This window comes from Filicampus tigris, chromosome 3 (assembly GCF_054856515.1).
Source record: "Filicampus tigris isolate MCC_2025a chromosome 3, RoL_Ftig_1.0, whole genome shotgun sequence".
Lineage (NCBI taxonomy): Eukaryota > Metazoa > Chordata > Actinopteri > Syngnathiformes > Syngnathidae > Filicampus > Filicampus tigris.
The window spans coordinates 17,130,975-17,142,954 of record NC_141219.1 but is presented as its reverse complement, the minus strand read 5'-3'; the positions used below and the strand labels follow the sequence as shown (position 1 = coordinate 17,142,954).

Here is an 11,980-nt window from a genome sequence, read left to right as displayed (position 1 = left end):
GTTTTGCCAGATGTCATCATACCCATTTTTGGACAAGGATAGCAATGTAAATTTCCCCAGAGAGTGATTTAATGACTCATTTCAGTGGTAAATCCCACCTAAAAAAAGATCTTTGTGACCAACATAAAAATATAGTAGCGTGGAAGGCACAACAGTTCATCACATAACAAGGGTATTTGTAAAAAAAAAAAAAAAAGTAGGACACCACAGAGAAAAGGGGAAGTCAACGCAAAAGTCAACGCATCTTTGTTTTGTTTTAATCTAACTTTAAATGTGACCTAGTAATAGCAAAATATGTACGCCAGAATTGTTATTCGGATGATGATTTAACACATTCTCTCCTGGTTCTGTCACATATCCAGAGACCGTCCCGATCTTTGAACTGCACATCGTCACCCAGAAAGAGAGCCAGTCTATGGAGCAGGCGTGCCTCAGTCTCCTCAGCTGTGATTTCGCCTCTTGTGCCGCTTACTAGACTCTTGTTGGCAGCGCACAAATACTTTAACTTGTGACATTTCCGCATGCTGTTCGTCGTTTGTCATGGCACAAAAAGATGTCCTGAGAGGGTGGAAAAGGGCACACAGGCATGTAATACTGTAAACGTTTAAAGACAAGAGACAAAATCATCCACTAGGTGGCGTTGAAATCCGACAGTAATTACTTTTTTTCAATTTTAATTTTTTAACAAGGGTGACCCAATTTACGAAATATGAGCTTATAGTCAGGCATAAAAAAACGGTATGTATGTACAGAACCAGTCACAAGTTTGGAAACACCAAATTAAAATGAAGGTTTAAGCTCTAGATAATGCACAGCTGTGAACTGAAAATCACTCGAGGTCATAAGCATCATCCACATCATAAAGTTGACAGAAAATACAAAGACGTGCAAAGCTGTTATCTGGGCAAAAGTTGCCTATTTTAAAGGATGAAAATGATCAAACTTTCTGTTTCTAATAACATTGTTTGCTTAACCAAAGAATTCTATGACGAAATATGCAATTAAGTATAAAAAAAAGTAGTGAATTACTAGAGGGTGTCTCCAAACCTTTGACTGGTACTGTAATGTATGGTGGTAGTAACTAAACTCACTTCAACAAGCAGCCGAACATTTTTTTTTTAAAAACTAAAGGCTGCGTATTGCTTGTACCACCCCAACTCTCAAACTAAACTTGCTCTCGAACTAAATTTAAAACAAAATAAAACACTTTGTATACCTACAACAGCCACATAAATTTGGTAGCTTAATGCTAACACATAATGGGAAACACTATAGAAGAACTAATGAGTAGCATGTAGCATCTGTGTGACTGTGTTATAATCCTTATAAGCAATGGACATTTGAATACAAATGGTGAAGCAACACGACAATGAAACAACAGCACGTATATATAGCAAAGGATGACTTATATTACTGAGGCTTTTTGTGGAATGAGTATTCTTATGTATTTCCAGGCCTGAATTATATTGCCAAAAGGAGCAGCACAATGTCCATTTATGTCATCTTCCAAACCGCTTATCCTATATAGGGTCGCGGTGAGTTGCTGGAGCCTATCCCAGCCGTCAATGGGCGAAGGCAGACTACACCCCGAACTGGTCGCCAGCCAGTCGCAGGGCACACATAGACACTGTCACTGAGCGGGAATTGATCCCACGCTGCCCGCACACAACTCAGGCGTGTGTACCACTACACTATCAGCGGACTGACACAATGTCCATTTAATATAATCTAATTCTTTAATATTCTGTTTAATCATGTCATTATGCTTTTATAAAGTACAAAATTACAGAGTGCTATTTTCCATCATTAAAAATTGCTAGTGTCCTTAAAGTAGTATTTTCTTTATGATTAAACACATCGGCCCATTAAGATTTTTGAAAATTGAAAATGGAAAAAAAAAAATATGGATGCCCTGAATCAGACGATCATGTTATTTTCAGTTGATCGGAATTTGAGGAAAAAGATTGAGGTTTTAAAATATTTTAATTTTTATTGTTAATAATTTTCTTTTAATTTCATGGAGCATTTCACCTGGGGAAAGAACAGAGCTGCGTTAAACACATCTAATTTAATACGCCCCCTGAAAAACGGATCCGCCTACAAAAAACAAGGGATCTAAATGTTGTATTTGCTCCACTAGCCATATAAAATGTGTCATGTTTGGATAGTTTTGTTAAAATAAAAAAAAAAGACAATTTGGATGCGCTCTTTTTTTCTCCTTAATACATTGCTGAGCTATTGGATCAGGACTCGGAGGATCATCAAAATTTGGTGACTCAGACTCGGAAAAAAACTTCCCATGGAAAAAAATGGGGGGAGGGGTCATACCGTTTTTGTGTGTCGCCATCTTTGACACTGATTTTACCCACAGTCAGCAGTGGTTTGGTGTCATGTCCGCCCCAAGGCATGATGGTCTGTACTCTGTTCCACACGTTTTTCCACAGAGCCGAACCCTCCGAGTGGATATTGAGCAACATCAGATCCCCCAAATGTTTGTCCAAGGTGATCAGGAAGGTGTACGTCTTATTCTCCAAAACCTGCTCGGTGCTTGTCGGGTTGAGAAATGTAACAATGTTAGACCATTACAACATACCACATCTCGTTTGCTTAAGAAACATGTGCAGATTTTCACACGAGAGTGAATTACTCATTCGCACAGGCTGTGTTGCTTGCAATTTATGCATGGTAGCACGTAGGTGCATGCATGTGACGGAGGGTGGTGCTCACAAGGCGATGGGGATTGCTCCGCTTTCCTCTTCTGTGCCGGTGAGAGAGATGCTGAGAGAGGGCTTGGTGCTCTGCATGGCCTGCTCAAACTGGATCCTTAACTGGTAGTGATAAACTGCACAGGAGGAAGATGAAGGCCTGATCATTGTCTTTTTTTTTCTTTTCTTGAGTTGTAACGTGTGAGTAAAAAAAAAATGTTACTAGCACTAAATGGTGACAATCAGCAGTTTGACAGATAGTGAACAAAGCCATTTTAAGTTTTGCATGACAGAAAAAGAAAATAATTTTATGTTGTGCATTTAAAACAGCAACATAACTTTGCATCATGCGAAAGTCATGACAAGAAACACCATAGATGGGCTAACAAAACTGGCTACATATATTTGATCACAAACGGTGGATCAACACATTTAGACAGACAATAGAGGGATATCACATACATTTATTCTTTATGCTCTGGAAGAGCAACTAATATTACTGCAATTTATTGAGCTGTTGTGATGTGGTGTGTTTTATACTGCCCCCTGGAGGGTAAGGTGCGCACAGAAAGAGCACAAAAATTGCCCATTGAATTTTCATGATGCCCAAGCTGTTTTTTGGGGTAGCTGTCAACGGACTACAGTTGAACCCCGCATGCTCATGGTTCGGCATGTCGCGGATTCACCTATTCATAAATTGTATTTTTCAATATTAAAAATAAAAGTTTTTTTCTTTTTTCGTGGAAAACAGTGACGGGAGGTGGATTCCCATTTTTTTCAACACATTTTTGGGTTAAAAATTACATACTAATTTTCTCAATGCATTTACTTTGTATAATGGCTGACAATTATGTGCAAATTTTCACTCTTCGCAGGGTGGTTCGGTCCTACATTCATGTCAAGGAGGGAAGATGATTTCAGTTAAAGTGTGGTCATCGAGCAAAATAAATTCAAGTCAAGGCACATTTTCGGCTGGAATATGAAGAATGAAAAAAAAAAGAATGGATATTTTACACTAACGACAAAAGCTGACGATGAAAGAAGTTAAAAAAAAAAAACATCAAAATCTTAAAAACTAACGTGTGTAGGCAGACATACGTTTATAGGGCATCCTGGAGCGTGTTTTCAGGTAGAGCCTATTGTGTTGTCCCGTGCGGACCTTCTTGATAGTGTAGCCCAGCGTGTTGCAGCGGTTCCTTCGGCAGTCCAGGCAGACACCTTTGTTAAAGGCCCGGTTGTTGCTGCACCTGTACGCCCTGATGGGACGGTCCTCGTTGAGCACTGAGTCAATGAACAGATGCACGGAGCGCTCGTGGGCGCATTTCACCGTTTGCCCAAAGCCTGCAGCATACAATGAAAGAGGGACAATTTTGCACAGTATATTTTTTTATTGTAGCCTATCGATGCCACAAGATGGATGAAAAGATATACTTTTAAAAACTATATTTTTTAAAACTCAAGTAATTTAATTGTTTTTTTTTTTTACGTCCTTTACTTCTGTTATTTGCACCTTGGCCACCTGGGGGCAGTATAATAGACATGATTGTACACGGAAACCGTCACAAGTTACTCCTTGGCCTTTGCTAAGGATGAAGAATGCATGACTTGCTGCACGCATTGTTATATTATCTGTCTACATGTTTTTACATGTGAAAAATTGACCTTGAAGAATGTTACTTGAGTAAAACTGAAATTTTCTGAACTTAACTTATCAACACTGATTTTCTGATATTAAATGTAATTAAGCATTGGAAGTAAAAGTACACAAAAACAGCGATTGGTTAATGTTATTTGTATGTATTTTGTTTGTTAATAAAGACTTACAGATAGTCTGTATCAAATGGTTTGCTGTCTTTTTTTAGGGGGGGCAGGCTTGAATGAATTAATGACATTCAACTGGGAAAGATTTTTTTGAAATGATTTAAGATATTTTCAATTGCGAGTTTGACCACTTAACGAACCAAATTCGTATCTCGAGGCACCACTGCCGAAAGTTGTGATTGCGGCTGGCTAAGGCTGTCGATGGCTTTCATAACAACATCACGATGTACATAGACGGGCATAATTCTTGTCTAAGGCTGACACCTGTCACACGTTGACGTTGTCACATCCCCTTTCAAGTCATCATGTGACTGCGTAGCCTGGAGGCAGCTCGCCTCAGACGGCCGGACCGAGCACGGGAAGGAAAGGCACATGTTGCTAATTAACTCCCGAGCTTGACAGATGCTTTAATGTGGTGCTTGCCGTGTTTTTTTTTATGCATTGAGAGGCACCAAAACACCACAAATCGTCGAGCCTCTCGCGCTCAGCTGGAGCGAATTAAATTCATCCGCTCCAACGCACACAAGGAGAAACTGTCAACACCAGCAAAGATGAACGGGCTGAGCGCATCAAGGCTCCTCAAATCTGTGTTTTGAGGTGGCGGCACCAATTAAGAAAAAACAATGTTATGACAGAGCAGCGGAGAAGGATGCGACATAGCTCTTCCTCTCTGACTGACATGTTTGCCTTTACACATAGGCACCAGCACATGAACATATTTCATTCGGGGGAAAAAATACTATTGATCTTGTGAGAAGCCTTTCACAACCACTAAAAACTAATTTCTTCATTCTATACAGTATAGTGGCTATAAAAAGTCTACACGCCCCTATTGAAATGCCACGTTTTTGTGCTATAAAAAAATGAGACTCTAGCGGGCTTTTCATGACATTGTTTTGCTTTCTATCAGAAGCCGGACGTTTTTGTGCCACCTGACAGCTGTTTAGAACTGTTCATAATTCCTTGTGTGCGCATGTGTTTGTGACAGTACGCATCTAGGTGTGTGTGTGTGTGTGTGTGGGTTTGACTGAGAAATTATGTGTGAGCGAGACGGGGTGTGCATAAGAATGTGATTGTGAAAACGGATGAATGGAACATTTGAACGCTCTCATCGTGCAAGTGTTCCTAATGTTTGGAGCGGTTCAGTTGTAGCTCAACGTCTTTGTCTTACCAAGAAGGCCGTACTGGGAGATGTGCTCATAGATGTTGTGCAGGTGGCATCCAGGTTGGAAGTCGCCCCCATTGGGGTAAAAGTCATAATGAGCCACAGCTTGCTTGATGCCCACACTGAGGCCCAGACGCTCATGGGTGAACGTGTGCACGGCATCCACAAACTCGGCATCGTCGGGCGACAGCCTGTCCGTTGGCGACATGCCTTCAAACAACGGCCCGGCAGGATCCAGACCTGCGCAAATGTCAAAGGTCACCAAGAATTGCTGTAAACACAGCTTTATATTTTCCACGTCAAACTCACCAGTAATTCTTCCGATTTGTTCTGGCCCTTTAAGGTAGCTTCCAGCAAATCCGGAGATGTGAGCGCCGAGACTATAACCAATCAAATGAACCTTCCGGAATGAATATTCGTAGTGCTTCTGAGAGTGGGAGTAATAGTAATCTATTAGTACCTACAATTAGTAGCAGAGCCAGACATTTTACAAAAAAATTGTGGTCCGTTCAGCGCCTCCCGCTAGCAGCCCGTACCCTTTTGCCGTTCGTTTATCCGCCTTTTTGTCTTGCTGGACCAAATAGTAATCGCCCACAGGCTGGTCCGCCTATCAATTTAAATGGCCTTCTGTTAGCCTTTCCGTCTAGCAACTTTGATCAACTTCCATGACCACAATTAAGTAAACCAGTGTGCTGCACTAGTGTTTAACTCACACTCTAAAAACAGTTGGATTAAAAATAACACAATTTTGGGTCAAAAATAGGCCGATCCACAACTTGGGTCAATTTGACCCAACTTTCTTGGTTGTTTTTGCAGAAAACAACCCCAAAATTGGGTAGTTTTGTACAAAACAACCCCGCAAAAAATGGGCTGTGGTGTACAAAACACTGCAAGAAAGTGGGTCAAATTGACTCAATTTGTGTATCGGTCCATTTTTATTTTTTAACGCAACTGTTTTTAGAGTGCCTCTTGGACTTGTCACACCAACATGCCCACTAGCAGTTTTACTTAATTCATAACATGAAACTATCCTACTAGTGTGCAGAAATTGCAAACAGTAATAATAGTGAAAAAAGAAAAAGAAAGATAATATTACTGCTAGTACTAGTAGCTATTTGTCCTCAGTATAAGACAATTCAGTGCACCACCAGAACAACTAGGACAATCTAGTAGATCTGTCTTACTACAGCAAAAATCGCTTCATCTTTTGGCGTACTAGGCCACAATTAAGCTTTACTAGTCAACTACAACGCTGCACTAGTAACACTACTAGGCCCGACAAGTAGACGTGTCACACCTGGTAACACCAAAATACCCACTAAAAGTTTTACCCTGTAGAGAGCCTATATGCACATTGTCTTCACTAGCATGACAATTCAGCGTAATAGTACTATGACATACTTGCAGTACTGTACATCTGACTTGATAATAAAATAATAATTCTACTACCATTTATTTAGGTACAATCTTTGATATAATTTTTATGCAATGCATTTTAATTGAATGATTGTTTGAGTATGATTTGTTTTGCTTTTCCGATATTCAAGCGCGGTGTTGTTGAAACGATCCAACTAGTGTGCATGCAGCTGTGGAAAACCGTTTTGGTACCTTGAGTGAGGACAAGAGATGCGCTATGTCTTTCCCAACCGCACGCGTGCTGTGTGCGGCTCTCGGGTAGTGCTGGTGCGCCAGGGACAGCCAGTCGGTTATCACGACGTTGACGTCCCTCAGATGAGTCTTGAGGACGGAGGCCAACCTGCCCACCCAGCTCTCGATCATGCCGTCCACCTGACCAAACATCGCCAAACACACTCTTCATGTCGTTGCATCAGACAGAATATTTGTTCCTCCAAAATCATCACTTTTTCAGAGGAAAAAAAAGGCATTTTTGTGCAGCCATTTGCATCGTCAAAGAAAGTACCGGTATGCCATTTCAACACTTTATATGGGTAAATGTTTTGAAAAAATAACACATATGGACTGACCAGTAGTATAAATTTGTGATTTTTTTATTTGAATTGAATTGCTATTGAAATCACGATAAAGAAACACAACCAATACCTACAAAGACTCAACTTGGAATATAACTGAAAGAAAAAAAACACAAAATAAATTAGTAAATAATAATAATAAAAAAAATAAGTAGAAAAAAAAAATACTACTAATAATATACAATGGTATATGTCTACATGTTACTGTTTTTTTAATTGTATGAATAATGTTGCCGATGGGTTTATTTTTGGGGGGGCTTGAGCACCTGCCCCCAAAAATGTGTGCACATGCCTATTTATAACTGTGGTTATAGTTTACAGTAGTGTAGAACTGAACTTCATCTTGCTGTTTCTTAATATTACGGTTAACTAATTTAGTTATTAAATGAGAGGGACGCATTAATCCAGTATGAACTACAAGCAGGATAATATACATCAAGATGTTAAACGAATAATCCAATCCAAAGTAAGCATTGTGATCTTTTTGATAGACCCTCATTAAACAGCGCAGGTGTAGGCGCAGTGAGTCGTTCCCCGTCACGCTTCACAGCGAGCCGGCCGGCGGCGTGACCTTACCGACCACCCGTGAGTGATGATGATGAGGGGATTAGTGGCGTTGAATCCGCAGGACGAGAGGCCGCGCAGCTGCGCCGGCTCCAGCGTGCAGGTGTCCTCCCCCGCCACCAACAGCCGGAAGACCGAGCTGCTGACGTGGTGCTCTTTCGCCTTCACAGGGCCCCTCTTGTCTCCCGGGAGGGCCACATCTAGGGGAGAAAACACACACACACGCAAGCTTATCTGTGAGTAACACAACAAGGCTTACGCACACTCGTGTTTGCTCAGGTGAATAGTTACAAGTAATACCGAAACAGTATGCTAGTGTACATATTGATGGGATTACGTGATCCATTGTAGATTTTGGAGGATTTCTTCCTTACCCTTAATAGCCAGCTTGGTGTCCAGGCACTAGTGCACTTTTTGTCCTCACGAATGCGATATTGTACGTCAAAGTTAAATACAGCTGAACTGTACTTAAATGTTCTATACTGGATTAAAAAAAAAAATGAAGCCACTGTTACAGTACCACTAGAGGGAGCCAACGTACCACACTTGGAGATCAATTGTACTAGACAATTTGCCGCACTAGTACAACGATTGTGTTTGCTCATAGTTTTTTTCCCACTATTCTATGACATTTCTGCACACGAGTAGGACAACTACATGTCACTAGTGGGGCAAAACAGTGTGCTAGTTGACACCTAGATGTTAACTAGTATAATGTTATAATATCACTAGTAACACACTAAATGTAGTTGACGTACGGGTATGCCAAAGTTGTCCTACTAGTGAGGACAATGAGCGTATTATAGTAGTGCATGGACCTTAAGCTGAATATCAAGGATATTGAATAAATGCTCCAATGGATGTAAAGCTGCTTGAGCATTTCTACACTAGTACATGGACTTTCCATAAAGCTGCCTTTGTCTTCATTTGTAAGACAATTCAGTGCGCTAGTAGAACAACCGTCTTACTAGAAACATTTTTGTCTACAACTCGTGCAACTTTTGGTCTACCAGTACACAATTACTCCCAAAGTGCTGCACTAGTAACACTAGTAGGCCCAAGGAGTAGGCATTTATCTTGCACTAGTAGCACAAAACTGCCCACTGCTAGTTTTGCCTCACTAGTACCATGTATTGTCCGACTAGCATGATAAAGTAGTTCTACTGGTGTACAGATGTCATACAGTAATGAAAGGCAGAAGTGGAAAAAGCATGTATTCGATATCCTTAATATCCAGTTTAAGGTCATTGTACTAGTACCCTCTATTTCCTCATTATTAAGAATATTCAGTGCAGAAGGAGTATGACTAAGGTGCACTAGTTTAAAAAAAAGGATCTTTCTCGTAGAACAACCATGTTACATGTGAGGCAAAACTACTATTGGATTTTGTAGCTACTAGTAGGGTTCTACTCATGCGTGAGGCATTCCTACTATTTGTGCCTTGTAGTTTTACTAGTGAAGCTCACTATTAGTAAGGCTTAATTGCTTACTAATTGTTCAAAAGTGGCACTAGTAGTGGAAAAAAACCTTTATGAACATGCTAGTCATTGTACTAGTGCACCCTAATAAAATGTTGAATGGCTTTCCAGGTCATGAGGACTGCTTTGGACCTTGCCAATTCTGTTGAGTGGAACTCTGCCAGACTTTTCCATCCCCATTTTGTATATCATTTCTTTACCCACAAATATTACTGATCCACATCCAGCACATCCACATCCAGTTGTATTTTTCGGATTGATGGTTTGTGGTCACTTTGTGCGTGCCTCTTTAATGATTTGAATGTTTTTAATGACAGTGATGCCAAAAAGGCAGCCACAGCAATGTGATCTCACTTTGTCCCGACCCACATATCCCCAAATAGTGGCCTCTACTCTAAAAGATGTCAAATACAAACAAAACAAAACAAAACAAAATAAAACAAAACAAAACACAACACAACACAAAACAAGACACTGGCTGTGTCATCGACTTTAGGTCAGAGAAAAATCCTTTTGACATATTTAACCTTTTGTTTAACACGCTAAAACCAATTAGATACAGTATAAAGGAAAAATATTATATATTTCAGTATCACAGTAGATGAGTGCGTCATTTTCCACCTTGCTGTATATTGGGCCATGGCACATTTGTCGCTTTCCTGTGAAAAACACTTATGTCCATTTTTTACGTTAACGGGGTTTCGTGTTACAGACATTTCATTAACATGAAAATTGAAAAAAAAAAAAGAAAAAAGACAAAATTGGACATTTGTGTTTTTCATGTATATTTTATATTGGAAAAATCTCATGAAGCACAACAAACCAAAATGTCTCCAGAAGTCTTTCCAAATACGTGTGTTTATTTTATTCATTTGCTAGCTTGTGCATTTAATATTAGCATTACGCGACGGAGACAACTTGCCACGCGTTAAGATTCAGTCATTACATGGATGAAACGGAGAAAATCTGGTCACTTTTCAAAATAAAATGTTTTTCAGCATCGGATAATAAATAAACCGGGAGTACTGTACTTTTTTTTTTCTTTCTTTCATCCGTGGGTCTGCTGCAGCCCGGTCCAAAGTGGCCTGCAGCCCGGTAACGGTCCGAAGCCCGGTGGTTGGGGACCCCTGCCTTATGCCATTTAGTGGCATACGTTACATTGCCCGCATGGATAGATGAACAAAGATACACATTATTTGTAGCAAACAAGACTTTTTGGAGCGATTAAATGAAAATAGATCATTTTCCATGCAGACTAATTACTGGACAAATGGTTGACATGCATCACAGTTTGGAAATTTCTGGGTTCAAATTTTGGCTTCTGGTATGCTTTTGTGTTAAGTTTGCATGTTTTGCATGACTGTCATCTCAGAACATCTTTTCTAAAAGCTGATGTACAAGAAAGCCCACATACAAGACAAGCAGACTAAAGACACACCAAGGATTACTGGGACCATGTCTTGTGGTCTGATGAGACCAAGAAAATGTATTTGGTTCAGAGGGGCTCAAGCAAGTGACGAGTACAAAGACAAGTGTGCCTTTCCTATGTATATATATATATATATATATATATATATATATATATATATATATATATATATATATATATATATATATATATATATATATATATATATATATATATATATATATATATATATACTGTATATCAGTGCTGTCAAAGATTACAATTTTTAATCGTAGTTAATCGCATTTTTTCACAGTTAACAATACATTTTTTGACAGTAAATAAAATACGCGATTAACTACAAGTTAACTATGAAAAAATGCGATTAACTATGATTAAAAATGTTAATCACTTGACAGCATTATATATGTATATATATATATATATATATATATATATATATATATATGCTATTTTTAATGTGTGTGCGTGTGTGTGTGTGAGTGTACATATATATATTTAAACAGATTCATTCTGGACTTCAATTTGTGGGTGTTTCACTTGTGTGTGAAGTGAAGTCCTTATGTTACTCACCCGCTGGATTTCCTCTCGTCTTCCTTCCATCTACAGCGTGACACGTTAGCAGTAGACAGCACAAGACTTTGAGCACAGACAAGGTGTCACACTCGTTCATCATTCCTTCAGATGTCACAGTCAAGTCTGGGAATGAGATCCTTTCTCTTGCTGTTTGTGTCAGAGGGGCCTAGTCGTCGTCATGTGGACTGAAGTAAAGTACAGTAGAGTCGAGAAGCGGGAGGCCCGCAGCTGGCTGCATGGGGATAAGGGGC

At 39.7% G+C, this 11,980-nt stretch overlaps 1 protein-coding gene across 1 annotated transcript; it reads right to left on the bottom strand.

Annotated features, from left to right (window-relative positions):
• Nucleotides 1-47: 47 nt before the first annotated feature.
• On the bottom strand, nucleotides 48-11,973 carry lipca (lipase, hepatic a). The gene is made up of 9 exons (XM_086025135.1): nucleotides 11,727-11,973; nucleotides 8,259-8,446; nucleotides 7,300-7,479; nucleotides 6,001-6,118; nucleotides 5,698-5,931; nucleotides 3,804-4,046; nucleotides 2,728-2,842; nucleotides 2,329-2,547; nucleotides 48-558 (listed from the first exon to the last, which is right to left on the bottom strand). The coding sequence occupies exons 1-9, from the start codon at nucleotides 11,827-11,829 to the stop codon at nucleotides 441-443; spliced, it is 1,518 nt and encodes a 505-aa protein (XP_085881261.1). The 5' UTR covers nucleotides 11,830-11,973; the 3' UTR covers nucleotides 48-440.
• Between the last annotated feature and the right edge of the window lie 7 nt (nucleotides 11,974-11,980).